Source organism: Microdochium trichocladiopsis (genome assembly GCF_020744255.1).
Source record: "Microdochium trichocladiopsis strain MPI-CAGE-CH-0230 chromosome Unknown B0I36scaffold_9, whole genome shotgun sequence".
Classification (NCBI taxonomy): Eukaryota; Fungi; Ascomycota; class Sordariomycetes; order Xylariales; family Microdochiaceae; genus Microdochium; species Microdochium trichocladiopsis.
The window spans coordinates 1,266,912-1,294,851 of record NW_025763552.1 but is presented as its reverse complement, the minus strand read 5'-3'; the positions used below and the strand labels follow the sequence as shown (position 1 = coordinate 1,294,851).

At 57.8% G+C, this 27,940-nt stretch overlaps 12 protein-coding genes across 12 annotated transcripts; 6 read left to right on the top strand and 6 right to left on the bottom strand.

Moving 5' to 3' along the window:
* Nucleotides 1–318: 318 nt before the first annotated feature.
* B0I36DRAFT_249883 (fungal-specific transcription factor domain-containing protein) lies at nucleotides 319–2,008 on the top strand (the record flags this gene model as incomplete). The annotated part of the gene is made up of 3 exons (XM_046150509.1): nucleotides 319–1,409; nucleotides 1,468–1,741; nucleotides 1,805–2,008. The coding sequence occupies 3 exons, from the start codon at nucleotides 319–321 to the stop codon at nucleotides 2,006–2,008; spliced, it is 1,569 nt and encodes a 522-aa protein (XP_046008320.1).
* Nucleotides 2,009–2,047: 39 nt separating this feature from the next.
* B0I36DRAFT_434389 (1-pyrroline-5-carboxylate dehydrogenase) lies at nucleotides 2,048–3,958 on the bottom strand (the record flags this gene model as incomplete). The annotated part of the gene is given in 4 exon segments (XM_046162703.1): nucleotides 2,048–2,222; nucleotides 2,319–2,464; nucleotides 2,478–3,827; nucleotides 3,908–3,958. 4 exon segments carry the CDS (start codon nucleotides 3,956–3,958, stop codon nucleotides 2,048–2,050), a joined length of 1,722 nt encoding a protein of 573 aa, XP_046008319.1.
* A 619-nt stretch (nucleotides 3,959–4,577) lies between these two features.
* Nucleotides 4,578–6,140, bottom strand: B0I36DRAFT_332019 (pyridoxal phosphate-dependent transferase). The gene has a single exon (XM_046155054.1). The coding sequence runs from the start codon at nucleotides 6,003–6,005 to the stop codon at nucleotides 4,674–4,676; it is 1,332 nt and encodes a 443-aa protein (XP_046008318.1). The 5' UTR covers nucleotides 6,006–6,140; the 3' UTR covers nucleotides 4,578–4,673.
* Nucleotides 6,141–7,134: 994 nt separating this feature from the next.
* B0I36DRAFT_249815 (major facilitator superfamily domain-containing protein) lies at nucleotides 7,135–8,781 on the bottom strand (the record flags this gene model as incomplete). Its single annotated transcript, XM_046150501.1, has 2 exons — nucleotides 7,135–7,978; nucleotides 8,117–8,781. 2 exons carry the CDS (start codon nucleotides 8,779–8,781, stop codon nucleotides 7,135–7,137), a joined length of 1,509 nt encoding a protein of 502 aa, XP_046008317.1.
* Nucleotides 8,782–9,688: 907 nt separating this feature from the next.
* Nucleotides 9,689–11,215, top strand: B0I36DRAFT_250519 (FAD dependent oxidoreductase-domain-containing protein; the record flags this gene model as incomplete). Its single annotated transcript, XM_046150548.1, has 1 exon — nucleotides 9,689–11,215. One exon carries the CDS (start codon nucleotides 9,689–9,691, stop codon nucleotides 11,213–11,215), a length of 1,527 nt encoding a protein of 508 aa, XP_046008316.1.
* Nucleotides 11,216–12,415: 1,200 nt separating this feature from the next.
* B0I36DRAFT_164328 (uncharacterized protein) lies at nucleotides 12,416–14,747 on the top strand. Its single transcript, XM_046148704.1, has 2 exons — nucleotides 12,416–12,590; nucleotides 12,703–14,747. The coding sequence occupies exons 1-2, from the start codon at nucleotides 12,467–12,469 to the stop codon at nucleotides 14,664–14,666; spliced, it is 2,088 nt and encodes a 695-aa protein (XP_046008315.1). The 5' UTR covers nucleotides 12,416–12,466; the 3' UTR covers nucleotides 14,667–14,747.
* Nucleotides 14,748–15,909: 1,162 nt separating this feature from the next.
* Nucleotides 15,910–17,241, top strand: B0I36DRAFT_251338 (fungal-specific transcription factor domain-containing protein; the record flags this gene model as incomplete). Its single annotated transcript, XM_046150606.1, has 1 exon — nucleotides 15,910–17,241. One exon carries the CDS (start codon nucleotides 15,910–15,912, stop codon nucleotides 17,239–17,241), a length of 1,332 nt encoding a protein of 443 aa, XP_046008314.1.
* A 195-nt stretch (nucleotides 17,242–17,436) lies between these two features.
* On the bottom strand, nucleotides 17,437–18,630 carry B0I36DRAFT_366680 (uncharacterized protein; the record flags this gene model as incomplete). The annotated part of the gene is made up of 1 exon (XM_046159340.1): nucleotides 17,437–18,630. The coding sequence occupies one exon, from the start codon at nucleotides 18,628–18,630 to the stop codon at nucleotides 17,437–17,439; it is 1,194 nt and encodes a 397-aa protein (XP_046008313.1).
* A 712-nt stretch (nucleotides 18,631–19,342) lies between these two features.
* B0I36DRAFT_424544 (class II aldolase/adducin N-terminal) lies at nucleotides 19,343–20,390 on the top strand. The gene is made up of 3 exons (XM_046162284.1): nucleotides 19,343–19,608; nucleotides 19,684–20,044; nucleotides 20,120–20,390. Exons 1-3 carry the CDS (start codon nucleotides 19,350–19,352, stop codon nucleotides 20,361–20,363), a joined length of 864 nt encoding a protein of 287 aa, XP_046008312.1. The 5' UTR covers nucleotides 19,343–19,349; the 3' UTR covers nucleotides 20,364–20,390.
* A 331-nt stretch (nucleotides 20,391–20,721) lies between these two features.
* Nucleotides 20,722–21,616, top strand: B0I36DRAFT_366678 (uncharacterized protein; the record flags this gene model as incomplete). Its single annotated transcript, XM_046159339.1, has 2 exons — nucleotides 20,722–21,294; nucleotides 21,548–21,616. 2 exons carry the CDS (start codon nucleotides 20,722–20,724, stop codon nucleotides 21,614–21,616), a joined length of 642 nt encoding a protein of 213 aa, XP_046008311.1.
* A 1,044-nt stretch (nucleotides 21,617–22,660) lies between these two features.
* B0I36DRAFT_424543 (NADPH dehydrogenase) lies at nucleotides 22,661–24,435 on the bottom strand. Its single transcript, XM_046162283.1, has 2 exons — nucleotides 23,363–24,435; nucleotides 22,661–23,284 (listed from the first exon to the last, which is right to left on the bottom strand). Exons 1-2 carry the CDS (start codon nucleotides 24,218–24,220, stop codon nucleotides 22,754–22,756), a joined length of 1,389 nt encoding a protein of 462 aa, XP_046008310.1. The 5' UTR covers nucleotides 24,221–24,435; the 3' UTR covers nucleotides 22,661–22,753.
* Nucleotides 24,436–25,475: 1,040 nt separating this feature from the next.
* Nucleotides 25,476–27,904, bottom strand: B0I36DRAFT_274374 (uncharacterized protein). Its single transcript, XM_046151351.1, has 5 exons — nucleotides 27,730–27,904; nucleotides 27,525–27,631; nucleotides 26,734–27,445; nucleotides 25,849–26,651; nucleotides 25,476–25,774 (listed from the first exon to the last, which is right to left on the bottom strand). Exons 1-5 carry the CDS (start codon nucleotides 27,811–27,813, stop codon nucleotides 25,525–25,527), a joined length of 1,956 nt encoding a protein of 651 aa, XP_046008309.1. The 5' UTR covers nucleotides 27,814–27,904; the 3' UTR covers nucleotides 25,476–25,524.
* Between the last annotated feature and the right edge of the window lie 36 nt (nucleotides 27,905–27,940).

Sequence of the window (27,940 nt, the reverse complement as noted above, 5' to 3'; positions counted from 1 at the left end):
AGCCGACTTGAAGTGACTGAGGATCACACTGCGCAAGCAGGTGGGCTTTGCGACGAGGTCCGGCATGAAAGTCTGCCGTCTCAGTTTGGAGGTCAAAGAGACACACCAGAATCTCTGTCGATTCCAAGCTCAAGGATCTCATTACCTGTTTCGGATGATTTGGCGCAACACAACCAAAGTCACCCGAGTGATCGACCACAATCGATCGATGCCGAAGGAGGCTTGCCCTCTCATGTTCTACCCTTCGCGGAAGCCCCGCTATCACCATTTGCCCCTCTTGCTAGACTTTCCAACGTGATAAGTCTGCTTGAGGCGGAAATGGACAATCGGCCGCTCAAAAGAGAAGCCTTTACGAAGCTCCCTCCAAAGCAATACCTTCTCAGCATGGAGCAGACGATGGTCAGAGAGGCCCAGCTCTTGTGCCCGTCTTTCACCAGCAGTCATCTCCTAGGACTCGCAGATGCACAGTACACGGCCGGGATCGGCAGCAGCCATGAGAATCCAGCCAGGTTTGCCATTGTCAATGCCCTTCTCGCAACTACGATACGGTGGAGAACGACAAACGAATCCTTTGATCAGTTGAGCGTCAGCAGCTGGTGCTATTTCAAGAACGCATATGCGATCTTCCCAGAGCTCATAATCCGGGGCAACGATCTGTCAGCATGTGAAGCGCTGCTGGCGATGGCTATGTTCTCGCTTGGAACAGCAGATTCTCGTACAACCGCCCACCTGGCCTCTGCGGCAGCTCGAACACTACAAATCCTGGGACTGAACAAGAGGGAGACTTATGCTGCCCACGACCCCGCGGAGCAAGAGCGGCGCAGGCGAGTATTCTGGGCAGCCCACATCCTTAACACGGACATGATGGTCAGGTTTGGACTGCCTACACCATTCCAGCATACTGAACTCATCGAGTATCCGACAAATACATACATCGTCATTGGCGATCAAACTAAACAGCCATTCAATTATGTCACAAGTATGGCGCGACTTTCTCAAATACAGTCGCGGATTTATGGGCGGCTCTCACAGCACAGCCTCCACATCCACCCGAGCATAGACCACCAAGCGATTGCCATAGCATGCAACCACGAGCTTGAAGAATGGAAGAGCTCGCTCCCAAGAGAGTGGCAGCCTGATCTCATCGCCCTTCCAACGACTAAAGAGCTAGAGGCCCCGACCGCCCTTTTACATCTGGTCTATTTCAGTGCTTTGATCAAGACTAACATGACACTGGCTCGGTTGAAAAGCGCGTCAGGGTCACGCGCATGGCCTCCCATGTGTAGCGCTTGGATGAGCAGCGATTCCTCACAGGCAATAGAGCAGTCCTATGCCAAGTGTACATCAGCTGCCCGGGCAACTATTGATCTCTTACGGCGCATGCCGTCGCAGCCCTACATGCAAATTTGGTAAGGATTTCTCCAACCCCATGCAAACGAACTTGTTGCTGATTTGTTATTCCGCAAGGGCCATACTCTGCTACCCAGTGATGGCAACCCTGATACTTCTTTGGTGTTCGCTCGAGGAGCCTACAGACCCGCAGGCGCATCTGAACGTGACAATGATGGGGCAGTTTGTCCAGTTCCTCTCGGCAGCCAAGGAAGAAGGGTGCGATGTCCGGACCGTGTTGGATGGCTGCTCCAAACTCCACAAGATTGCCAGATACGTCGTCCATACACCACAACCAATCAGTCTACCCAGCGGGGCAGACGCTGACCAAGACGTAAGAGACCAACTCGAGGTAAGCAATCCAAAACGCTGTACTGCTGCTACCGCCGAGCTTAGCTGACGTCCCTTTCACTAGGCTCTTCGCATCAAGCTCTCGGGTGTCACCGACTGGATGCACCTTGCCCAGGGTCTTCTGGGTAATATTCCGGTCCTAGTCTCCCAAGCGAGGGAAATATTCACAGGAGTTCTTGGGATGGAGAGAAAGGATAATGACGAGTATGGATTATTTGCCCCGGAAACATTGCAGCCGCAAAGATATGGTGTTTACTTTGCCTCTTAGCTATGCAAGAAACGAAAGTGATTTATTGGCACGGGTCGTTTATTCCATATTCGAAGGATACAAGACATCACTAATCGTGGTGAACCCTTCCTTGATGGTCCGCCACGACACGAACCGCTGCAGCAAAGTCGCCGTGCCGGCCTTGTCGTTGGTCCCGCTGGCCCGGGAGCCGCCAAAGGGCTGGTGTCCCGGCATCGCCCCAGTACATTGGTCGCTGGTTTTCCCCCGTGTGTTAGTGTCAGATGTCTCTCAACGAAATCCAAAAACGGGTTGTTCAGTTGCAGGGATGGAGAGAAAGAAGGGGGCTTACTTGATGTAAAAGTTACCCGCGGCGAAGCGGAGCTCCTCGGTGGCCTCGACGATGGCGTTCCGGTCGGTCGCGAAGAACGCGCCGGTGAGGGCGAACTCGGACGTGTCGTTGACCATTTGGAGGAAGTCCAGGCCGTACGCGCTGTCCTCGTATACGTACACGGCCACCACGGGCCCAAATATTTCCGCCTTCATGTACTTGGACTGCGGCTCGTTTACTCGAAGAATGGTCGGTCTCTGAATGCTTAGCGGTCAGCAATCGGCGGAAAACTTGAGAAGGGCCTTTGACTGGGTAGGAAGAGATAAAGGGTGCTCGCGGTGATGAACCACTCACAATGTAAAAGCCTGTCGAGTCATCACACTGGCCACCCTCAAGAACAGAGACGGACGCGTCCGCCTTGGCCTCGTCGAGGATGGCCTTGATCCTGTCAAAGGCCTGCCTGTTGATGACTGGCCCACAGAAGTCCGTCATCTTGTCGCCCATGCTTAACGTCTTGGTCTTGTCCACCATGGCCTGCAGGAACTCGCCGGCCAGCGACTGTGGGACGTACACCCTCGAGCAGGCGCTGCACTTCTGGCCCTGGTACTCGAACGCGGCGCGGATCGTCTTGTACGCGGCGCTGCGGACGTCCCGCGTCGACGGGTGCAGCAGGTGGAAGTTCTTGCCCGACGTCTCGCCGACCATGCGCGGGTAGGACGTGAAGCTGCCGACCTGCGCGGCGATCTTGGACCACAGCGAGCGGAACACGTCGGTGCTGCCCGTAAAGTGCAGCGCGCTGAAGTGGCGGCTCGACAGCGCGGCATCGGTGACGGGCGCGGCCTCGCCGGGCACGAACTGCACGACGCCGGCCGGCAGCCCGGCCTCGATCATGATCTTGTTGAAGAGCCAGCTCGACAGGATGGCGCCCGGGCTGGGCTTCCAGACGACGACGTTGCCGACGATCAGGGGCGCCAGGACCAGGTTGACTGCGAGGGCGGTGAAGTTGAAGGGCGACACGGCGTAGACGAAGCCGTCGAGGGGCCGCACCTCGGAGCGGTTCCACACGCCCGAGGCGTTGAAGGGGGGCTGGTTCTGATACAGGCCCTCGGCCAGGGCGGGGAACGTCTTGAGGAAGTCGATCGACTCGGCCACGCAGTCGATGTCGGCCTGGTACGGGTTCTTGCCCTGGCCCAGCATCGTCGCCGCCATCATCTCGTCGCGGTACGGGCCCTGGATCAGTGCCGCTGCGCGGTAGAAGATGGCGGCGCGGTCGTGTAGCGGCATGGCCACCCATTTGCGCTTGGCCGCGAGGGCGCCGTCAATGGCCTTTTGTACGAGCGCGGCATCGGCTTGGTGGTACTCGGCGAGGCAGAGCTTGTGGTCGAAAGGGCTAGACTGCTGTGCAACGTCGCCCGTCTCGACATCCTTGCCGTCGACATTGGGGTAGACCTTTTGAGCTGGCCTCTTCTTGAGGTCTTCTACCGTCTGCTCCAGCTGGGCTCGGTCGCGTGATCCTGGACCATATTGCGTCTGTTTTCCTCATGATTATCAGCACAGCGATCCTCTCCGATGTTGCTATTCTTCGGTGCGAATGGTCCTGGATAACTTACAAACGGCTCGTTGACCAGGGCCGGCAGTTTGAAGGTCCCCAGGATCGACATGCTGTCGTCAAGACTGTCAGACTGGTTGGTTGAGAGATTGAAGCTGGGGGAGTTCGTTGTTGTTCCGCCGAGAGAAGGCTTGTCCGCCTGCTGCTAGTTGAACCTGAGATGCTGCACCTGCTTTGCCGATGCTAGGAATCGTTACAAAAGAACTGCATTTGCCAAAATTGGGGTCAATTGGGGTCGCCCGTGCGGAGCTCGAGTCCCGATGGCCGGAGCGGAGACGCAGGCCAGGCTGACCCCAACTCTTCGCGCCGAACCCGTGCTCGGGATGACCATTCGCTAGCGTGGCTGTTCCTTTGCCGGTTTCCCAAGTTCCCGATTCCCCGCGTCGGTAGATGGTACCGATGAAGCGGTGGGACCAGAGGACTGTCCCCGCACCGCGAGCACAGCGAACACGTCACTTGATCCAACTGGCTAGTTGGGGAACGCACAGGCAGTGTACTCTACCTCAGCACTTCCATGACCTGTCCAAGACGACAGCGCACATGCAAGGAACGGCAAGCAGCGAGGGTGTTTGGGAGGAATAGACGATGTTCGTCGTTTTCTGTTTTATTCAACACAAAATCATGTAAAAACTGGTGATGAGTCTACGACCCGCAAAGTCCTCTTCATGAGGTCCCGTCTCAGTTACAATGCCCTCAAGCCGAGTGGAAGATGATTCAGTCGATTTGGAGGCGAGAAGAACGCGACTCTTTGCAGTTAACTAGCATATCTATAGTTCCGCCAAGACTTGAGTGACTGAGGACGAGAAGATGGCCACGAGCTCGTCCACCTCGGCCTCACTGATGATGAACGGCGGAGCAAACATGACAGCATCGACCGCCGTAGAACACAGGTACACGGCTGCCCCGTTCTCCAGACACTTGGCAGCAACCTTTGCAGCCAGCTTTGATGTTGTTGTGGTCCCTGCCGTGGTCGTTGTCGTCTCCGCGGGGCGGAACTCGGCCGCCTGGAACAAGCCCACGCCACGCACTTCCTTGACCTGCGGTGTCATCTCCAAGATCCTCCTGACCAAGAGCTCGCCCATCTTCGTGACATTGTCCAGCAGCTTCTCGTCCACAATCGTCTGCTGCACGGCCAGCGCCGCCGCGCACCCGATCGGGTGGCCCTGATACGTGTGCCCATTGACAAAGGGCAGCGACACCTGCGCCGCCTCGATGACGTCGTGCACCTCGCTGGCCACCAGGACCGCTGAGATGGGCTGGTATCCCCCGCCCAGACCTTTGCCGATGGTCTGGATGTGCGGCCGCGTCCCGCCGAGCGCCTGCCAGGCGTGCGTGGTCTCCGCGCGGCCCATGCCGCACATGACCTCGTCAAAGATGAGCAGGGCCCCGTGCCGTGCGCAGAGCTCCTTGATGCGCGAGAGGTATCCCGCCGTGGGGGGCACGCAGCCCAGCGTCGCACCAGAAATAGGTTCCAGGATGACGGCGGCTACCGTCTCGGGCCCCAGGGACTGGAACAGGTCCTCGTACTCGGCGATCAGGCGGTCGACGTAGCCCTGCTCGCTCTCGCCGGGTTGGGCGTCGCGGGAGAAGAAGCACGGCGAGACATGGTGGAAGGCCTTGGACAGGACGGGCTCGAACGTCGCCCGGCGCTGGGGGTTGTTGCCCGCGGACAGGGCGCCAAACGTGTTGCCGTGGTACCCGAACATGCGGCCGACGTAGTTGACGCGGCCTGGCTGGCCGTTGGACACGTGGTACTGCCGTGCAATCTTGAGGGCCGCCTCGACGGCCTCGGAGCCAGAGGAGACGAACATGACTTTTGAGAAAGCATCGTCGCTGAGACTAAGCAGCAGCGTGGACAGCTTCTCGGCCGGGCCGTTGGTGAAGAACGAGGTATGCGCGAATGCGAGCGCCTGGGCCTGGTCGACGATGGCGGCGATGACGGCCGGGTGTCCGTGGCCGAGGCACGACACGGCAGCGCCGCAGCTGCCGTCGAGCACTTTCTTGCCGTCGCTGGTGTGGACATAGACTCCCTGGCCCCCGGTGGCCGTGGGGTACGTGTGCCCCAGCTTTCGATGGAAGATGGACGAGGAGTGAGCCATTGTTGTCGATCGATGGGTAGTCGCTCACGCCGCTTGGCTTGGTGTCTGGTCTCGGTCAACAAGTGGCTACCATCCACATCGCTGTCCGAATCATATGTGGAAGCTCATGGCATGATCGAAGTACCGCGATGCAAAACCGCTGCGATCATGTTCTCAAGGGTTGTATGTCCATAGACCGGCCTCGGGCGTGGCGGGACAAGCACAGCTTGCTCAGTTTCGGCTCCGAGTTCGGCGGCAGTGGCCCGGCGGACCTCCACTAGACTCCAACTGTGGGCGCCAAGCCGTGGCCCGGAACCTCGCTGCGAAGACTTACCGCCGAGATCATCGGGTGACCAGGACTATCTATCTCGGGCCAATTGCAACGTCCAGCAGGATGTATTGTTTGATAATCGGCATGGAATCCGAACCCGGACCCAGGCATTCCCAGCACTCGATGCGCCGTGAGAATCTCCTCACAATGTATGTCACAATGTATGAGGAGAGAATCACATCGGACAGACATCACCGCGAGACTCCTCACGACAAGCCTTCGTATTCGGCACGTGGTGATAAGTACAGCGGCGAGTTGCTGTCTGTCTCTACCAGAGTGCCAGTGCCACCTCGTCAACCACCCTTGACAATCAAAGACATTGCCGAGGGGTACTCATTGCAACTTCATCGAGTTGGCGTCTGCGTAGAGGGATGGAAATCCCAAGCTCCGCAACAACATAAGTCCCAGCGTGATTGAACAAACACGCCGCGCTTGGGCATTAGGATTCGTGCACTCACATGGTGGCAGAGATCAACCTTTGTATGATACCAACAGCGGGTTGGGAAGATGCAGAGAAGGATCGGGAGTCAGTGCGGGCTTGTTGTCGGCAGAAAGGCACAATCGCAGTGCTGCATTCACGGCCGAGAGCACCATACAAAGGTCCTTCCAAGGACAAGCAGATAATTTCTGAAAGAGTTGCTTTCGACATTGAAAGAACGCTTGAAAAGCACGAGAAACACTGTGTACATGCTGTACGTGTATAATATAGATGCGCATCAAGATTGCCTATATCCACCGTCGTCGCCTCCAGACTAAAAGAATTGCAACCCTGTCGTACCCTACCAGACATGGAAATTGGCTGTTCATATGCCAACCTTCCTAATCCTCCCGTTCAACAGCTTGGCCGGCCTGGATCGCAATGAGGTCCCGCTCCGCCTTGGTGCGCGGCTCCTTGGGCAGGAGACTAAACAGGTACGGCATGACGGAGGCCAGGACGGCGGCGAACCCGGTAAAGACGGCCACGGCCGTGAAGCCCGTCTTGTAGCCGGGGCTCTCGCCGCTGGGCCACAGGCGGCTGCCCCAGATGATGGACAGGTTGCCCCACGAGTTGACAAAGGCGAGGGCCACGGAGCGCTTCTGGTCGGGCAGGGCCATGGCCTCGGAGGTCCAGTTGAGGATCTGGGCGATGCCCGTGTACAGGGCGCCAATGTAGAAGCAGAGCATGGCGTAGCGGGCCGCCGCGGCCGTGGTCGTCAGGCACACGATGCTGCACACAAAGGCGAGCAGCATGCACCCGACCGTGTGCCAGCGGCGCTCGCGGAAGTGGTCGGACGACGTGGAGAGAATGACCATGATGACGGCGCCCGAGATCCAGATGGGCACCGTCATCCACTGGGCCGTGACCGACGTGTAACCCATGGTCTTGAGGGTGACGGGCACAAAGTACGAGATGGACGTCGCCGTCGAGTTGAGTATGTAAAGCGTCAGGAACGCGTACGACCGGGGGTCGGCCAGCACGGCCCACACAGACTGCCACGCCGTCAGGCGGGCCGCGTTCTGCTGCACGCTCGTCTGCCGGTCGCTCAGGATGCGGACATAGGCCAGCTGGCACTCTTCCTTGGAGAAGAACTTGGTCGTGTTGGTCGGGTAGTCGATGAGCACGAAGACGAAGACAATGGCGAAGAAGACGGTCGCTACACCTTCGATGAGGAAGAGCCATCGCCTGTGGTTGACTCGTTAGTTTAAGTTTCTTCTTTTCATTTTCATTTTTCTTTTCTTCTCTTTCCTTTCTTTCTTTGTTTTTCTCTTGCCTCTTTTCCGTAATGACAGTGGATGGGTGATAAGCAGGACAATGACTTACCATCCGGACCATCCCATCTTGCCGTCAAGGCCTGAGATAACGGAGCCCGCCATAATTCCTCCCAGGGCGGGAGACACAGTGCCCGAAGTATAGAAAAGCGCGAACCGCTTGCCAATCTCGTCCTTCTTGTACCAGCAGGTCAATAGGTACAGAGCGCCCGGAAACAAGCCGGCCTCGATGCAGCCGAGGAAGAAACGTCCGACCAGAAAACTCCCACGGCTGTTGGCAGTCGACATTGCCGCCACACAGGCACCCCAGATGGCCATGATGGTGGTCAGGTAATGCGACGGACGGAACTTGTTCAACAATAGATTAGACCCCACTTCTAACAAGGTGTACCCTATGAAAAAAATCGAGACGATCAAGGAATAGTCGTCGTCGCTGAGCTTGAGGTCGGTGCTGAGGCCCGCAGCGTTGGCGTTGGCGACGTTTCCGCGATCGACGTAGGCGAGAATGTACATCCACCACAAGCAAGGCAGCAGCACAAAGTCGAGCTTGCGCACAAGACGCTTTTCAGCAGCAGTGTTGGGAACATAGCTGGCCAACGCTGCGGCCTGCTCAATCTCCTCTGGGGTCATTGTAGAGGCGGACTTGTCGACGGTGTCCTGCACCCCCGGCTGGGAGGCGACGGCCTCGACATCAGTCTCCGGGTAGGTCGTCTTCATGTCGCCCGTAGTCGCCATGGTCGTCTCTGGAATGGACAAGAGAGTTGTATGTTGCTGGTTGCGGTGGAACAGACTTGCAGTCGCCAGCCCCGATCAACCATAATGATCAAGGTTGGAGATCCCCAGCTTTATGCACGTCTTCTAAGGGCCCTGCTGCACGGCTGACGGCCCAATAGTGTTGTGTGATTTGGAGCGCGATAGCCAAATTCGACTGGCTCGCCCACGTCCCGCCTTATCCTGGTGGTGCCAAAGTCGCGTTCCCTTTGCTATCTGGTCCTTTGCCCCAGAGCTGCGGGTCACGCTAGGCAGGCATTATCCGCTCGCGATAGCACGGGCGATAGTATGGGGAACCTCGCTCACGTCGGTAGCTTTCCCCTAACAGTCACAAGCCCTGGACTTGACGGCTCCGCCCCTGACTAGTGTAACTTGTGAATATTATGAAAGCGGTCCGGGGTAACTTGATGGACTATGCTGTTATCTGATAAGTCCAGATTGTCGATCCAACAAGAGGGTCCGACTGCCAGGGTGGGAACTTATCTTGTGTCGGGGCGAACTTCGACGCTAACGGCTCAGGCGAAGCCGAACTTTGGCGCCAGTGTGGAGGTCCAAGATCTCGGCACGACGGGGCCGAGCCCGGTGCCACGGCTGGACCAGGACCCCTAATGTCGTTGTCGGCCCAAACATTTGACGCTGTGCTCCGATGCGATGCCGACCATGGCATGAGGAGATGCCTGCCTGACAGGACATATCGAACCACATTCGCATTGTCTCGGGCACACGCGGTGGAAGTATATACAACTCCAAGCAGCAGTGTCAGTCACATTGACAGCCCGAACTCGAATTTGACGGCGCACGACAGCATCCTCTTGATATCACGGTGGCTCTTCAGCGACAACCTGAACCCACCATGAAGACTTCAACGCCCGTGGCCGGAGAGGTGCCGGCCAAGATCCGCGAGCAGCTCACTGCCGACCCGCAACTCCCGCGTGCGACGCCCACACAGTCGCCATGGCAGGAGCAGCCGCATCCTGAGGTCGGCCACATCCAGTCCGCCTCACTGCCGACCAGGGTCGACTTTGCCGTCATTGGCTCCGGCGTGGCGGCTCTTGGGGTGACCCGGAGCCTGCTGACCAACGTAGCGTCGGGCACCAGCACCGTCGCCGTTTTCGAGGCCCGCGGCCTGTGCAGCGGCGCCACGGGACGAAATGGCGGGCAGCTCACGCGGCTCCCGCCGCCACGGCACACGTTCATGGTCAAGCGGTTTGGCGTCGAGCAGGCCAACAAGGTCATGCGGCTGACTGTGAAGGGTTTGGACAAGATGCACCAGCTCGCCGAGGCGCAGGGAGACGAGTTCCTCAAGAAAACGCGCAGGACCCGGCTCGAGAAGTTCTTTGCCTACTACGACGAGGCGTCCTGGAACGAGACCATCGAGGCCATCAAGCTGTACGAGCAGGAGATCCCCGAGGACAAGGGCGTCTATCGTCAGGTGTCCAAGGAGGAGACGGCCTCGGTCTACGGCCTCAACGGCGCGTACGGCGGGCTCCGGTTCCCGGCGGGCGTCATTTCGCCCTACCAGCTCGTCACGGGCACCTTCAGTCACCTCTTGAAGCAGCACGGCGGGCGGCTGACGATCGAGACCAACACGCCCGTCACGGCGGTCTCATGGGCGCCGGACGCGGGCGAGACGGCGTACCCTTATATAATCCAGACCCCTCGGGGCCCCGTGCGGGCGGGCCAGGTGGTGCACTGCACCAACGGCTACGCCGGCCATCTGCTGCCGGGCCTCCGGGGCAAGATGTATCCTCGCCGGGGCACCATGTCGGTGCAGCGGCCCGGCCCTTCTTTCCCGCGCATGAGCGGGAAGCAGTCGTGGTCCTTCTACTTTACGCCCGAGCACGACCGCGTAGTGGGCGACGTCGAGACGGGGCGGTACTACGGCTTCCAGAACGGCGACTCTGGCGACCTCTGGATCGGCGGGGACCGCGACAGCATCGACAGCTTCATCTCGACCGACGACTCGCGCATCGACCACCACGCCGACAAGAACCTGCGCGGCGTCCTGCCCCGGCTCTTCGGCCGCGAGTGGATCCAGGCGGCCGGCGACGTCCGGGCCATCTGGACAGGCGTCATGTGCTACACGGGCGACCACATGCCGTTCATCGGCCGGCTGCCGTCCAGCGCCACAGGCCGCCCCGGCGCCGGCGAGTGGATCGCGGGAGGCTGGAACACGTACGGCATGACCAACGGCTTCATCTGCGGCGATGCCTTGGGAAAGATCATGCTCGGCGAGGACGTGAGCGAGTGGTTCCCCGACATCTACCGCATCACCGAGCAGCGCCTGGGGGGCGACAAGTTCAAGCTTGAGGCCGTATTGCGGGACTACTTTGAGAGGATAGGTGCACATGAGTACATAGAGCCTCGTGCTCAGCTGTGAACGGCTTGCCTTCGATGCCGCGATGTTCCTTGTATGTGGCTAACTTTTTGAATATGAATAAAGTTGAACACCATAGTTTTAGCCATCTTGCATTGTCGAATGTCGTTTTCCGAATGTGTTGCAGCTTCGAGCAGGTTCCTGTCGTGTTCTCGTACCCCTTTTGACAGATCCTGGGTGCGGAAGCATGATACGACCAAAAAAGGAGTATTGGCTCTTGACTTCCAGCAGAGAGAGCGTTGGTTGGTTGCATGAATCAACTATTAACTGTCAAGTTACACACTGCCTTCTCGAGTTTTGTTGGGGATGGAAGTATCCCCAAAGTAATCATTCTCAGAAAAGGGCGAAGCTGGGGCAGAGGCAGCGGGATCTAATAGCGGGGTCTGCCGCCGGCTCCATGATCCTTGATGTTGGTCCGCGAGGTCACGGACTTGTCCCTCGTCAGCCATCGTATCTGCCGTCTCAGTGCTGCCACCTCGGGTCACGTAAAATATGTGGGAAGTCCTAGAAGTGCAAGAGCTCATAAACATTGCCCGCCAGAACACGGGAATTTCTCCGCACGTAAGACCGGTGGCGAGCATAAGCATGTTACGGTATGATGTGGAGGCCATGACATTCCAGATTTATTTTTGGAGGCAGGCCCCACCACATTTATGCCCAGACCAGACAGGGCCAGGACGTGCGCCCAGGTAGCTCAGACCGTTTCGACATGCGTGCATCCCCAGGCCAGGATCAGGACCCCTAATATTTACCGGCATTTGCTCATGGTAGTTTTCGAACACAACAGGGCTGTTGAGTCATGTTGCACAGCTACTCCAAGGCAGTCTACACGGTGACTTTGTTGAAAATCGTCACAGTATTTGCAGCAGTTAGCTCTCCGCGAGGGTCGAAAGTGGAATTTAGTCATTGTCCTCAATGCATATGATGCAAAGTGTGACTGTCCATAATAAGGCACCCAAAATATTGGCGGCGTGCTCCACAACCAATTGCCAAGATGCTGGGCTCGCTAGGGTGTAAATTATGTAGCCTACCCCTGCCGAAGATATTCAATCCCATTGGCCCCCGTTTACGGCGCTGCAGCCGAGTGGCTTGCTGGTGCTGGAGGTCCAGGGCTGAGTCGGCCCTCCTCCATTTCCATGCGGCCAGCGCAAGTCTGCCCGTATTTATGGCTTCGTCCCAACCCCTCCCCGCGTCGGAGGGCTTCCATGTTCGAACCAGCACGCGGCATTGGTCAGTCTAGTACGACATCTCGGCATGGTCACCCTCGAGCCGGTGTCAATGCGGGCCAGCCCCCCCTCGGCTGCCGCCAGAGAGCATGCTGAGTGGCCACAGGCGGAAAAGAAGAAGAAGCGCTCGAGCGCCCCGAAAGCCAGGACAGGTGCGTGACGCTTTTTCCGCAGCGCGTTTCTGTGAGCCAGCAGCAACAGAGCTGGGACATGATATCTGGCTAGGATACGTGACTTACGCAGCCGCATGGCCACACTCTCCAGGATGCCGTGAATGCAAAGCATCACATGTGCGGTGCAACGAAAAACAGCCCACCTGCGGCCGATGTCAGCGGCGCAAAACTGCCTGCACTTATCTCGCGGTACAGCCCAAGCAGCGAGGTGGCGGTGGCAGGGCAGCCCGGACGACGCAGGTGCAGCCGGCATACCGGAAACTGCTCCCCTCTACCGATCTGCCACCTCTGACGCGCCTCGTCGAGCCGGCCGCGACATGCCTCAGCCCGCGCGAGATACAGTACTTTGACACGTTCCGGCACAGCGTCGTGTTCCAGCTCGGCTACGGCTACGGCTACAATGGGTTCTGGCAGCGCACCGTGCTGCGCGAGATCACGCGGGACGACTGCGTCCGCAACGCCGTCGTCGCCATCGGGGCCCTCGCCCGAGCCCAGGGAGAACACGACCAGGTCGCGGCCAGAGACGAGAAGGAAGGGGGCCGGAGACCAGGAAAGCCACGCCTGCCGCTGTGCAAGGCCGGCCAGCTGAGCCCGTCGAGCCACTACTACCACGCCCTGACGCACTACACCCGAGCCGTGGGCTCGTTCCGGCGGCTCATTGACATTGCGTCGCGGGAGAACGACTCTGGGACTCGTCAAGAAGGCGAAGGCGAAGGCGGCGGCGGCAGCGGCGGCCGTGGCCATGGCAGCAGCGGGGGTTCGAAACGAGCAGTCCTCATCGCGACCATACTACTCGTGGCATTCGAGTCGCTCCAAGGCAACACGGCATCGGCGGACCAGCTCTCGGCGCGATCACTGTCGCTGCTCCAGAACAGCATCATGCAGGGCACTCTCGGCGAAGCAAAAAAAGGGAACAATAGCAACAGCAGCAGCCTTCTTCCGCCCTCGCGGATCGCCAGATCCGTCGACGACGAGGGGACATACGAGACCGAGGTGCTGCTCGTGCGCGACACCTTCTTCAGCTCGGGACTGTCCTCGACGTTTGCAAAAGCGAGGGAGGTGGTGACTCGGATCGCGCGGACCACGGCGCGCGGGCCTCTGCCGCCGGATGCCAGCGAGGACGTGGTGGTGTTCTCGAGGATGTGGACGCGGTGTCTAATCCTGTCGTCTCTGTGGTACGTCCGCATGTATCACATGTTTGCTGCGCACCAGTGTGCCTTTGCCACCCACACGGCCGGAGGAGAGGATACAGGTCGCGAGGAGGCAGCTGCCGCTCGCGCAGACACAGAGGATGCACCAGGATCAGCGACATCAGCGGCGGACGCGCGGTCCACTTTCCGCCGGGAGCAAGCCGTCGTCATCAAGACCCTCAAGGCCTGGAAGACGGCTACCGAGCAACGTCTCGCCATCGCCAGTGCGCGCGTGGAAGCATTGAAAGCGGCAGCGGCAGTGGCAGACAACACTACCACTACCGCCAGTGCTGAGGAGCTTGCGGCTGCTGAGCAGGAGATGATCACGTACCACGAGATTGCTGTCGCCGTGCTAGGCGTTCAGCTGTCTGCCTGCACGGTGTCCGACATGTCTGAGAGGATCTGGGATCAGTACGAGCTCGAAATAGCAGATCTGGTCACACGAATGGAGAGCATGCGTAGTGAGAAGAAGGCGGCGATGGCCTCGAGCAGTGGTGGCTGGCGCCTGCGGCACCATTGCGATGGGTTTGAAGGGCCGCGTCCCGTGCTGGGCCACATTGCGCAGCGGACGCGCAGTCCGGACTTGAGGAGGCGGCTCATGCAGCTGTGGAGGAGTGGGCTGGACAGCAAGGCCCACTGGGATGTCCAGGGCAATTACCTGGGGTCACTGGCGGTTTTCGAGGTTGAAGAAGAAGGAAGAGACAAGGAAACTGGCAAGATACCCATGGAAAAACAGTATGAGTGGGTTGGTGGGAAGTGGAGTGACGACTATTCAGAGTTCGCGGCCACGTTGATGGCCAAGGTGCCGGGCGAGAACGGGGTGCCGGAGATGAAAGTCGTGGTGATGCCGGCTCTGGAGCCGTGAACTTGGCACAGGGTAGAAATGGCTAGCCTATCTAGTTTGACGGATTAACCCCCTTGACTTGCAACTATAAAAAGACTGGACTTGCTTCATGGATCAACCATTACTGTACTGTCGAGTTTTATCGGGGATGTTTCCCGGAAGCTAGTACCCGCAGTCTTATCCCAATTACCCCAGCTTCCGACGGGATGATGGACGGAGGTGGGGGCCGATGGCGGAGCGTTGCCGATAAAGCCCTTGCCACAACACCAAGCCAGCCTTATCAATGTTGAATGACTGGGAAATGCGCGTCGCTACCGACGGACTAGTCTTGGACCGAGACGAAGGACTCTGAACTGGGCAATTCAATTGACGACAGTCCAAGGTCCTACAGAGCTGTGGACCTGACGTCCACCCTTGTGTCCTGTCATTCCACGCCCTCTTCATTGGTCCCCTGAACTGATGGCGGACGTCTCGGCCGAGCGACCTCGGAAGCGCCGCAGGGGCGGCAGGATCTATGCGGTCAGTACGCACACACAATCCTCGCCATCAATCTCGACCTCGATGTAGTATTGACTGACCAAAATAGGGCTGCCGCACCTGTCGAGTAAGGAAGATCAAGTGTGACCTGAACCAGCCGCGATGCATTAACTGCGAGAGGTCGCGCGGCTACATCTGCGAGGGCTATGAAGAGGGCCCAGCACCAGACGCAGCCCCAGCAGCCTCTACTAGTATACCAACGACAGCGGTGCCAGCGGCGGATGAAAACGAGATTGACAGGTTGCTCCGAGAGTACCTCGAGGCCCAGGCCGGGGCGAGCAACAACAACACGGGGGATCCTGTCTGGGGGGGCCCCCCTCAGCACAGCAGCAGCAGTCGGCCGATGAGTCCCGGGAATAGCACCCCGCAGGGTGTGTTTGACTTCTTGTGGGCGTCTCCGGGCAGGATGGCTGCCTTCCAGCACGATCTCGGGGTGTTGGGCAATGTGTTGCCGCTGCCGCAGCAATTCCTCCCGCCATCTTCAGCAGCACCAGCACCGGTGACGGCGATGGGATCACCGGTTGTGCCACAGGTGCGGTTGGATTCGTGCCCGGATGTCTCGGTCCCTGCTGCTGCTGCTGCTGCTCGTGAAACGGAGGCCGCCATAAGCCGCTCTCCCCCTCGCCAAGATGTGCCTGTCGGGATGGCGGCGGCGGCGGCGGTCGACATGACAAAGAGCACAGAACGTCTTCTCGATCACTACCGCACCCACGTGTGCCAGCTGATGATGCCGACCTCGGCACCCTCGCAGAACCCATACCTGCGCCTATATCTACCCATGGCGCTTGAGGAGCCCTCCACGGCAGCCAAAAAGTGCCTCTTGCAGGGCATTCTCGCCGTGGCCGCATACAACAAGGCGGAGCTGTCCACCAGCGATCGGCGCACCTACCTGCGTCAAGCAGCAGAGTTTAAGAACCAGGCCGCCGAGATGCTGAGGGACATTGTCCTGGGGGGCAATGACTCGCGCCCCTCGACTGCTGCTGGCGCTTCTGTCGCTCTAGGGGATGACACCGACAAGCAGGCGCTCCTCGCGGCCGCGCTGACCATGACGACCGTCGAGGTCTTCAGCGGAGAAGACCAGGGCAAGGGCTACGAGAGCCTGCTGCTCGGCAAGCGCATCATCCGGCTGACGGGCGGGCTCGGCTGGTGGCTCCAGGACGGCCCGCGGATGACGCTGCTCCAGATCTTCCGGTGCCTCGAGATTGTGGCCCACACGTCGGGCTGGCTGTGCGTGTCACGGTCCTCGATGCTGTCGGAAGAAGACGTCTCCGACGCCACCAGCACGTCTTCGTCCTCGGACAGCACGGCCGAGATGGAGAGCCTGGCGATGGCGCCCTCGCCCACGCACCAGTACACACTAGACGTGTCCTTTGGTGTGGCGATGAAGACCCTGCGATGCCTCAACCAGATCATTGAGCTCTCGTCCCTGAAATCCAACGGCAGTGCAGGCGAATGGCGCGACACCGAGTCCGCCCAGAAAGTCGAGCGGCTGGAGGAGGAGCTCTTTGACTCGCTGGACGACCCGGACGCCTTTAGCGGCCACCAGGAGGCCCCCGGCGGCAGCAGCGCCATCCAGGAGGGCATCTCAAGCTACATCAGCGAGGAGATCAAGGAGAACCACGTGTGGGCGTTCCACTACGCCACCGCCATCTTCTTCCGCCGCGCAATGTGCGACGGCAGGGCCAGCGACACGGTCAACCCGCGATCGACGGACCGGCCCACGGGCCAGGAGCTCGTGTCCAAGGCGCTAGAGCACCTGGAGAACGTGGACGCGCTGTCCAGCGACATTGCCGTCGCCAACACGCTGTGGCCGGGCTTCGTCGCGGCCGTCGAGGCGGTAGACATGGACCTGCGGCACCGGGCGCTCATCTGGTTCGCGCGGGCGCGCCGCCACGGGATCGGCAACATCGCCAAGGCGAAGGCCCTCGTCATGGAGGTCTGGCGGCGGGTGGACCGTAGCGGCCACTCGGATCCGTCGAGCGGGCGGCGCGGGGAGCTGGGACACGTGGACTGGAGGGACGTGATGCGCGAGAAGGGCATGTACATCATGTTGACATGACAAGAGCTGGCATGTGTTATCATATTCTATCTAGCGGGTTCAATACAGAATATTGTACACGTTGAAAATCTCATCGTGGCTATTCGGTCTATGTCTATTCCAACCAGGCGGAGACCTCCGTGTCTTATGTATGTACCCTTTGGATCTGCAGCAGTAGATCGCGTTCTCAACAGCACATGTCTGGCTGTACTTGTGTCATACGCCATGTTCTATTTCTTCATCTCCAGCTCCGTCGGTCTTCAATACATCCTCGAGATGCTTGGTGAGCACGTCGTTCCACAGATGCTTATTCTTGTACTCGGCAATTTCGGGCGTGTAGCTGGCGACGCTGGTGCGCAGCGCGCGCGCTACGTTCTTGTCCTTGGTCACCTCCGTGATGGGGGTGACATAGGTGCGGATGGAGAAGGCGATGGCTCTCGAACGTGGCAACCGCTGCAGGCACTGGCGCTCGACACGCAGGTGCAGATCCTCCAGTAGCACTGGCTTCTCCAGCATGTCCGCCGTCAGGTTGTGATGGGAGTTGATGTGGAAGAGCTCGCCGCTAATGTCGATGGCGTAGTTGAAGCGCATGAACGGCCGGTCCGCCCGCAGCCGCAGGAAGAAGCGGTCCATGGACTTGCTCAGCTTCTCCTCGTACTGCGGCACGTTGCCCACGTGGATCTGCCACAGGCTGAGCCCGATCCGCTGACGGAGACGCCATCCGGCGGGGAAGCAATTAGCACCCGCGACCAGTCTCATGGTTTCCTGGTCCTCGTCCGTCTGCATGATGAACCAGTCTTCGGTGGACAGCAGTCCCATGACCTGAAGTGGATGATGTGACTTCCAAGTGTCCGCATCCCGCCTCAGATCCCAGTCGTCCCCCGTGACCAGGTTGCTGATTCCGTTGGCCGTTTTGACGAACATGGAGGGATATCGCCGTGGCAGGAAGTCGGCAAGGTACGCCAGGGCCTCAAACGCTGCTTCATGGCTGTCGGGCCGGAAGCATATCGTGTCGTCGGGGTGCTTGGCGTAGAGATCTCTCTTGTACTTGTATCGCTCGAGATACTGCTTGTCGATCTCGACCCAGTCGTCCAGCTGCGTCTTTTGTATGCCCATCGTGACACGGTACGGCCCATCGTGCCATGGTCTGTATGGCTTCTCTTCTACGCCGCTCCAGTCATAGTTTGCTGCGATTGGCTCTGTCTTCGAGAAGTCGAGGGTGTCCCAATCGGGATCCTGGGCTGGCTGTGTGTTTGATGCGGTGGGCTTGACGCTGGGCCGCTGCCCTGTCCAAGAATTTGGCCAGGCGAACCATGGATACAGTTTGTGAATCTGGATGAGCGCAACAGCTGTGACGCCGAGCCATCCAGCGTTGAAGAGCCAGTTGCTTGATGGCACGGTGCTGTCCATGTTCGACTCTTTGCCAGTGTCACCCGACACGCTATCGTTAAAGGTCTATCATCGCTCTGTCATATCGGCAGGTTGCTGGGCACCAAGTTATTACTAGCCTAATCCCCTTTCTCACTGACCAGCCGTTCATTGACGTGGCCGACATCGCGTGGCGTGGCCAATCGCATGCTTGACAACCATACCCTGCGCGGGGCCGAGGACGACGCGCGAGGCCTCGGGCTCGTCCTCTCCGTCAAAAGTCTCGCGGCTGCGACGATCCGCGGCACGGCGCCCCGATTGTACGGCAAGGCACATACTCGGCTTGGGTGTCATGGGCGGTGTATCTGAGTCCCCCGGCTGATAAAGGTGCTGCGATGCGGAGCCTAGCGCGATCTTCGGGCCGAAGTAGGAATTCGCCCCGAAGATTGGTGCCAACCTCTCCCCGCACTCCCCTATCAGACGCATTATCGACACGACTGGCTCCGGGAGGACCCCGAGAAACGGGTCAGGGCTGTGCGGCAATAGCGCCAAGTCATTCGGTGGCACTTGGTCGGGCGGAAGGCCATTCCGGCGGCCCTCCCTGGAGGTGGACCACACCCGGCCCCGTGGCGGTTGATGACTTCGGCTTCAACTTCGGACACCTGAGAGAAAACCGTGGAAGCCGTACAGAGCTGGCCGATGTGACTGCGACACGGAAGCGTCGACTTGTCCATCACTTGCAAAGAAGGAGATCCATCATCATGTCGTCCACAGAGACCGTCACCGCGGCTGCGCCGTCACTCTCGCTTCAGGGGGAGAAGGTGCTTCCCAAGCCCGACTCGCACAAGCTTCCCAAGGTCAAGAAGGTGCCAACCTTTGAGACCAAGGAGGAAGAACGCGAATGGGCCAAGGCACAGATGGCGGGTGCCTTCCGAGTATTTGCCAAGTTGGGCTTCTCGGACGGCGTCGCTGGACACATGAGCCTCAGAGACCCCGTGGATCCTAAACTGTTCTGGATCAGTATGTATCTTATCCTCTCTGTCTGTGTACATCGAAGCGTTTAATGGTCTGCTAACGTCCGCCTGCCTATGGCAGACCCATACGCCATGCACTTCAGCTTGATCAAGGTGTCCGACCTGGTGCTTGTCGACGAGGAGGGCCAGATTCAAGCGGCCACGCCGCACACCGTCAGCCATGCGGGCTTCATCATTCATTCGGTGCTGCACCAGATGCGGCCGGACGTCAATGTCGCCGTGCATCTGCACTCGCCCCACGGCGTGGCCTGGTCTGCTTTTGGCAGGCCCGTCGAGATGCTTGTGCAGGACATGTGCTACTTCTACGACGATCTTTCCGTTTACGAGGGCTTTGGCGGTACGGTCCTGGCCAAGGAGGAGGGCATGAACCTCGCCCGGGCTCTTGGCCCTAAGAACAAGAATATTATCCTGCAAAACCACGGGTGCGTTCTCGTCACCTCCAAAAACCGGAGAGATACTTACCCTCTTGTTTTACTAATTGGTGTGTCCCATTCTAGAATTTTGACCTGTGGTTCAAATGTCGGAGAGGCCGCCGGTTTCTTTATCGCCTTGGAGCGGGCGTGTCAGAGGCAGCTCATGATCGAGGCGGCGGCTGCCAGCGGGATTCCCAAGCGATATATCCCCGAGGCGGAGGCAGCCTATTCCAAGAAGTACGACTATACCTCGGAGAACACGTACATGTCATTCCAGCCGGAATACCAGGCAATTCTTGCTGAGACGAGGGGGGCATTCTTGGAATAGATATAGGATTTACAGGTTCAGACATGGAGACTGACCATGAGATGAGGACTGCCCGTCGTATATGTGAAGCCTCAGGTACCTGGCCTGCCATTCTATTCGTCAATTACGTGAAGCTGTTGGTCGACCCATACCTTTCCTGTCAGGCGCATTATGTTGGTCCATTGTTGGCTCAGTGTTGGTTCGATGCAGTGATGCCTAACACAGTGCTTACTCAAGTACTCGAGCAGCTCGCACCTCTTGGCGTGACCGATGTACATAAGCAGCAGCCTCGCGCTGCCTGGATTCTCCAGTCGTCGTGCCCTGTCCACACGCCACCAATTTCGCTGCCAAAGCCAAACCAGCGGCTGTCACCACAGACATGGAACGCTTACCGCGCGACATTTACGACGAGATATGCACATACATTGACCGAACTTCATTCGACAGGCCAGCCCTCGCTACTGTGTCTCGTCAATGGCAAATCGCAGTTGAGCGGTTGACTTTTAAGGAACTCTGCCTCAAAAGCACCGAACTCGACACATTCCAGCTCATCCTGCAGGAACCCCGCCGTCGGCCCCTAACCAGACTCAAGTTCATTGTCGTGCTTTCGAGCTACGGTGACGAAATGCGTTGCAAGTTCGAAAACGCGGACGACCGGTCAGCAAACGACCAAGCCTTTACTGATGCCTTCACCACGCTTTTCGAGATACTACATCAGTGGAATCCACAGGAAGTAGGGTCCGTCGAGTTCATACTGGAGGACATCTATTCAATCTCGGACCACGCATTTATACGCATCTCAGACCCGAGCCGAGATACGGAGAAGGCCATCTCCCGAGTGCTCCTTGACGAGAATCAAAACGAGGGTTGGAAGGTTATCGACCTGTGGAGCTTCCGGTTCTGCTACTCGTACATTCGCTTCACTGAAAACTACACACTACCTGCCGTATCAGTAATTACGTCGTTCTCCATGGCTTCACCTATAACTCGACACTTGGCCGATAAGACTTTGGCTGAGATTGTCGGAAGGTTGCCCAACCTCCAGAGTACGCAAATGATCTTCAATGACGGGTGCATCCAATACATTGGTCTCCGTCGGACTATTCGAGCCGACTTCGCAGCAGCAATCAAGCGGGAACTGCCTCGCTGCAGACATACAAGGTCATTGAGAATCTTGATGAATGCGCTTACTCTTTGGACGCCAGACTCAGCAAAAGCGAGTCTGGCTCGCAACACCGCCCCGGATCTTGGGGATCAATCCCCAGACGCTCTAAGTACGGCAATACGACTTGCGACTCTGGAGATGCCCCATCTAGAGAAACTCAGTGTACGAGGAGTCATTGACGGCTCCCTCTTTATGCCTCCTCGTCAGACCTTGACTTCACATTTGGGGTCCAACTTGCGGCATCTTCGAGTTTCATTCCATAATCGGAAACCCGAAGGCGGCCATTATTTCTGGTATGCGGGCCTTCAAACAGTAGCTATGCCATCTGAAGACGACCAACCGCCTGGCTATCAATCAGCGGTCGATACCAATAACTCCACAGTGTCTCCAACACAGTTCAATCCAGTCGCCTATCATGGGAATCTTAACGACTTTCCGGGTGCTGGCGAAGTAATCCCCGATCACGATGCCATCGAAGCCCTCTTTACAGCTTTCGCCAAGGCATGTCAGAGGCTCCCCATGCTAAAGCTCGCGTCATTAACTACCGGTTTGCCACTGCCCGCGGCAAAACGGAACGAATCACAGGACAGAAAGGAGACATGGGGTATGTGGTACCTTAGCCCAGGCGTGGAAGATATCAACGTCATGTACGAGGTTGGGGAACAAGAATTCTACAAGGATCCGCTTGTACACCGAGTGTTCTGCAGATTCAGAGGCTGGGTACCCAGTCGGGGCTTTGAGCGCCTGCTGGCGCGTATAGGAGGGGATCGGTGTGATAAAGTTGTAATCTTGCCTATTTATTAGCCCAGGAGAACAGAAGTTCAGACCCTGTTGTAGTGGCAGTGTAGAGAATCGGAACGCTGTGTCTTGTTAGCAATAACTATATTTACTGGACGCTTTTTGTGATTTCCAGTAAACGGGTATGCTTGGCACACATCGCCTGGCGGCTAAGAGGGACGTAATTGACGAGCAATGCAAAAGGTGAACATCCCCAGGTTCAAATGTTCATAACGCTGGTAGCATACTTCCATGATCGTGGAGAGTCTGGGTAAGCCATCCAAAGGTGGGCTTTGAAGCATGTTGATGTAGTTGCAAGTGAGCTCAATGGCCTAGCGGTTCTGGTGAAATACTGCTTTGGGAGTACTGCTTGAATGCAAGTGTTCTTTCCTTAACTTAAAATTGTGATATCATCTATTTATGCTAAGCGCTGTCTATGTACCGGTCTCAGTGTTCATACAAGGTTTTATTAGGTCAACACGTTGATTTGCCAAAGGCTCGTATCCGGGCAGCATACCACGCCTAGATAGAGCCGAGAAAAAGAATAGGTTAGCTTCCGGACCCAACTCATCTTCTTCTCGCACGTCCTAAGCGTTGGGGTCGGGTCATAACTTACCGCTTCGGCACTCGCACCCAAAGCCTTCACCTTAACCAGCTTCTGCGCCAACGGTGGGGGGACGACCTTGACTTTGATTGTGGCGTCCTCGTCCGAGACAGCAGGGTTCAGTAGCACGTCCTTGGCCCAGTGAGGGTTCATCACGGCAGGTCGGGCAATGCCGACCATGTCGCACGCGTTGTCGCTCAGGGCGGACTCCATGCCCACACGTGTCCGGAAGCCGCCGGTGAGCACGAGAGGTACGTTGTTGGGGATCGCCTTGCGGATGGATTCGGCGAACTCGATGAAGAAGGCTTCCCGGGCTTTTGTCCGCGCGGACTTCTCTGTGGGCTGCTGGTTCTGTTGCTGCTCCTCGAGCTCCTGATGTTCGCGGTTGAGAATAAACTGGAGATTTTCAGGAATATCAATATCCATATTTCCGTGCACGGGGAAAAGTCACAGGACAGGGAATTAAAAACCTACCGTGGGATCTTCATAAGTACCACCACTGATCTCGAGGAAATCGATACCCGCGGTCGTGATCTCGTCCAGCTGCTCCAGACAGCCCTGGAGATCCTCTGCAGACTGGTGATCAACCGAGTTGAGCTTCATGCCCACGCAGAACTCCCTTGGCACCACCTTGCGAACGGCGTGAATGATATCCACGACGATCTTGGCGCGTGCCCTGGCAGACCCTCCATATGCATCTGTTCTCTGGTTCGACTTGGGCGACAGGAACTGCGCGAGCAGGTATCCGTGCGCAGCGTGGATCTGGATGCCCGCAAACCCGGCCTCGGATGCCAGCCGGGCCGTCGTGACGAAGCCTTTCACCACGGAGTCGATGTCGTCCTGGACCATGGCGCGGGGGTTGCCAAACGAGACGGACACGGCGAGGCGGTGGACGAAGCTGTTACCAAAGTCGAGAGGGATGGCGCTCGGTGCGAGGGGCTTGTCGAACCAGCCGCGCTTCTTAGCCTGCGCGACGGCCTGCCGGCCGGCATGGTTGATCTGGACAATGGTCGGGCTGGTGCCGCTGCTGCTCTGGCACGTGGCGGCCCATTTCGTCCACAGCTCGAGCTGCTTGGCGTACTCGACTGAGTGGTTGTAGGCCGTGTCGCGCACGTCGCCGAGCCACTTGTGGTCGATCATGACGTTGCCGGTGAGCACCATGCCCCAGCCGCCCTTTGCCCACTCGTCGTAGACCCGGACAAAGTCGTCGTTGGGCAGCCCGCTCGCCGCTGCGGCCATGTTCTCGGCCATGGCGGCCTTGACGAGCCGGTTGGGCAGCGTGAGACCGCATGGCAGCGTGATTGGCTGCGCGATCTGGAGCTGTTGTGCCATTGTGGGATGGGCTTGGCGGTCGAATGTGGAAGAGAACTGTCAGCACTCTATCTTGCAGGACGCCCCGCCCCCAGCAGGATGGTGCGAGGGATTAGGGGATATTTAAATGATTGTGTCGTAATTATTCCATTCTGCACCAGTCCTCTGCACGTGGCACATCCAGGGCCCCTTGGTGTCAAAGGGCCCTTGGTCTGTTTCACCATGCTTGATCACCCGAACCCGAAGGCATGTGTAGTGGCGGATTCCAAATCTGGCAGGGTGGCTCGCTTAGGCGATGCGATCGCGCGGAACAACCCTCAGCAGCGGCAGCGGCGGAACAACGGCGACTTTTCCCCTGCTTGGGGACATGCGGGTGCGGCCCTTGGATTGGCCCGCTCCCCCAACGCGTGGACACTGACTGCGTACTGTAATTTTGGCAATAATGAGCCGGCACTAATTTCCAGAACGCAGGGATTTGCTCTAGTCGTTTCAAAGTGGAGCTATGCCGCTCTGGTGGTTGCTCCGCCCCCCAACCCACCCATGCGATCTGGCGTCTTCATGACGTGAGGCTCGGCTATGCGCAGGCATGGGACTGTGAGCACGCGGCCGCGTCCAAACCGTGCGGCGTGGGAGAGCGTAATGACCTAGCACAAGGGATGGTTCATATGTTCCTGATGCAGAGGACGGGTCTGGTCGTCTAAACGTGAACAGTGCTAAATAGATCTAGTGAATGGGGCTAAGAATCGCGGGGTTTTTGAACTCATTTGTCTCATTGCTACAGGTTTCATAAAAACTCAAATGCGCGTGCCGATGGAGAAGGTGAATGCCGGTCTTGGGTCCGCCTTAACAATAAGACAAAAGAAAGTCAGAGGCTCGACAGAGGTTTGGTACCTTGATGTCGACACAGTTATCCGTCATAGGCACGCTTACTAAGACCTTGCCAAACTACCGCGCCGTGTGGAAACATTATAGCACCATATACTCTCCAGGCTTCCAACTTTTCTCAAGCTCTGCTTAACCGGGGGGCGGAAAACGTCGAACAGTGGAAGATATATGCGGAGACCGCGACAAGAGTAACACCTAGAATGATTCAAAGCAGTGGATTGCTACTGTTTCCTTGTATGGCTAGTCCTTGGAGCTACGGTTGAATGAAAGAGTCTGCTTGAGATCGATCGCCGTGCGCGAGAGAGACAGAATGTAAGTTGCGCGACTTAGGGGACAGGACTACAAATACAGCCCGTTCACACAGACTCTGCATATTGTACCATGGCACAGGACGTTGGTAAGCCAAATATATATATTCTACCTGTGAACGACGGCTCGGGCTACTGCTTTTTGGCCCCTCCCTTGGTGATGGCACAAGCTCCCAAACGGGTCAACTCGCTGAAAAAGTGTTCAATCGTCTTGATGTGGAGAACTTCGCTGGGCGTCAGCCGCCGAGGGCGCATGTTTCTGATAATGTCTGGACACTTGCTCATGAGCTGGAGATCTTCCACAGCTCGAGGGTCCAGGGGGTTGCTCAGTATATTGCAAAATATTGTGAGCACGGCGCACATTGGGTAGAATATCATCAACCTGGTAGCAGTAAACCGTCCCCGTGTTAATGTTCATTTCTTTCACTTGCCAAAAAGATTTGGGGAGCGGCTTACCAAAAAGGTTCTCCGAGCAAGTGCAGATTGTACCAGCTCAAGAATATGAGGGTAGAGCGGCTCGCCTCGACTGCCAACGCCATGCTCAGATTGACACCCTGCATCATCTCTTTGCTCGCGCCAGCATCAGGGTCCTCGCCTGAGGACCATGCGCGACACCGCCCTGTGGCACTGTGTATTGCCGCCATGAGGTAGTGGTACTCAAAGTTGATCACCACGCGATGCATCATCTGGTGTGGAGTCAAGTCTGCTGGCCCAAGAACGTTGACTGGGGAAGAGGAGAGTGAAGTGGCGCCACCGTAGGAAAGCAGAGGCCGGTGGAGCGGGTTGATGGACTGCCTCCATGCCTCGAGTTCCTCGTCCAGCTGTCGAACATCGCGCAGAAGCTGTGTGTCGGACTTGCGCTTCGCGTGATTGGAGTACAGGATCCGGAATGTCTTGGACTTCAGGATTGTCAGCCTCAGGTCCCCTGGCAGAACAGGTTCGTTGGCGTTTTCGAGCTCAATCATCTCGGGCGGGCAGTCGAGGTACTTCTTTGGCAGCGACAGGTCACAGTCCTCGTCGTGCATCGATGGCGGGAGACCGGTCCGGAGCGAGATGTCCTTGTCGAGTGAATAGGCCATCCAGAAGATGCAGCGGAAGTGCCGGTGCATCCGCAGCTCAACATCAGAGACGGATCCCTGGAGTGCATCATACAAATTGTCACTCTGCACATGTGCCCCCAGGGTAATCAACAGTCGGTAGCACATGGCATGGAACATGGAGGCAGCCTGAAGTTGACCCACAAACAGATAGTATAATGCCTGGCAGCGAAGCAGTTAGTCGCGAATGCAAGGAGTTTTTAACGTCGGATGCATCTGGACGAATAGAGGGCGACGGGCTTACCTGCATTAGGCAGATCTGCAAACTGACAATATTGCAATCCATCAGCGCCTGGTTTAGCATATACTGAGCTGTGACGACGGCAGCGTGGCCATCGATTGGTGCCGAATCGATCTGGCCGTTGAAGAGTGCAACGAAGCCCATGAATGAAAACACGCAGGCCTGGGCAGCAACATGTTCGGCTGTCGGTGCGGTTTGCAGACGTTCTGGGCCATAGGCAAGGTCGAGAGTATCGCTGAAAAGGACCGGGTCCACGATTGGCAAGATGAATCGGACGGGCTCCTTTGCAAAGGTAGAGAGGTACAGCTCCGCTGTTGCTCGAGGCGGCAGCCTCATGAGGGATGGCGATGACCCGGTCATGAGGAGAGACTCGTGCTTGTATTGGTTCTCCCAGAGAGGTCCAGACAGGCCGAGCAGTGCTGTGTCTTGGCCAGTCTGCGCCTGAATCCATTGCAAGCCACGTGGGGAGAAGAGTGGCATCCCATTGCCAAAGCTGAAACCGCCTATATCACGCCCAGCAAAATGCAGAGTTATGAGGGGGCTTGGCTGCGCCAGAGAGAGAGACAGCTGGCCGCGTGGGACAGGTCGTTGCTGCTGTTTCTGCGTCTGATGCGGATCTTGGGACAAAGTTTGGGGGCTCGTTGTCAACGCTGAGCAAGGGACTTGCGCCCGGGGAGTAGAAGCTGCCGTACGAGCTGGCGTCTCATTTTGCGCCCTGCTTCTGGAGGATCAGTGGACTGTAGAGCAAGGAGTTCAAGGCACAAGAGCTGGCCGGGATGCAGGTGCTCACTGACCTCGCTTGACGCGCCGCTCTGACTCGTCGGTTGGGCCGGGTAAAGGTGCATGCCAGCTTTTGATGCTTACACCAGTCACAGCGCGGCGCAGTCCAGACGCACTGGATCTGCAACTCGACCGTAGCACATCCAGGGCATGTCAGCTTCGCTCATTCTGCAGTCGAAGAGCTCGATGATGGCATTCGCGGGGATTGGACTCTGGTACCTTGCGTTTGTGACAGGCATCACAAGCCTGCCTCTTTTCATTCTTTCGAGTGAGCGGCCCATCAATGACAAAGTGACGTTCCATGGCAAGCGGCTGAATGTGAATCCCTCTTGAGGGGTCTGGGCTGCCTGGCACTACAGAGCACGGCACGTCTCACCGAGCGAGAACGACCAGAGGCTCCGATGAGGGCTGACGGGAGTCGGGCAAGCGG

What these genes read in the sequence shown, in the direction of transcription:
- B0I36DRAFT_332019 (XM_046155054.1), bottom strand. Translation starts at nt 6,005, where the DNA reads ATGGCTCACTCCTCGTCCATCTTCCATCGAAAGCTGGGGCACACGTAC.
- B0I36DRAFT_164328 (XM_046148704.1), top strand. Translation starts at nt 12,467, where the DNA reads ATGGTCACCCTCGAGCCGGTGTCAATGCGGGCCAGCCCCCCCTCGGCT. An exon ending in CGCCCCGAAAGCCAGGACAG is followed by an intron (nt 12,591 to 12,702) that starts GTGCGTGACGCT and finishes CACACTCTCCAG; the next exon opens with GATGCCGTGAATGCAAAGCA.
- B0I36DRAFT_424544 (XM_046162284.1), top strand. Translation starts at nt 19,350, where the DNA reads ATGTCGTCCACAGAGACCGTCACCGCGGCTGCGCCGTCACTCTCGCTT. An exon ending in TCCTAAACTGTTCTGGATCA is followed by an intron (nt 19,609 to 19,683) that starts GTATGTATCTTA and finishes TGCCTATGGCAG; the next exon opens with ACCCATACGCCATGCACTTC. An exon ending in ATTATCCTGCAAAACCACGG is followed by an intron (nt 20,045 to 20,119) that starts GTGCGTTCTCGT and finishes GTCCCATTCTAG; the next exon opens with AATTTTGACCTGTGGTTCAA.
- B0I36DRAFT_424543 (XM_046162283.1), bottom strand. Translation starts at nt 24,220, where the DNA reads ATGGCACAACAGCTCCAGATCGCGCAGCCAATCACGCTGCCATGCGGT. An exon ending in GTACTTATGAAGATCCCACG is followed by an intron (nt 23,285 to 23,362) that starts GTAGGTTTTTAA and finishes GAAAATCTCCAG; the next exon opens with TTTATTCTCAACCGCGAACA.
- B0I36DRAFT_274374 (XM_046151351.1), bottom strand. Translation starts at nt 27,813, where the DNA reads ATGGAACGTCACTTTGTCATTGATGGGCCGCTCACTCGAAAGAATGAA. An exon ending in AGAGCGGCGCGTCAAGCGAG is followed by an intron (nt 27,446 to 27,524) that starts GTCAGTGAGCAC and finishes CTCCAGAAGCAG; the next exon opens with GGCGCAAAATGAGACGCCAG. An exon ending in TTGCTCGGAGAACCTTTTTG is followed by an intron (nt 25,775 to 25,848) that starts GTAAGCCGCTCC and finishes TACTGCTACCAG; the next exon opens with GTTGATGATATTCTACCCAA.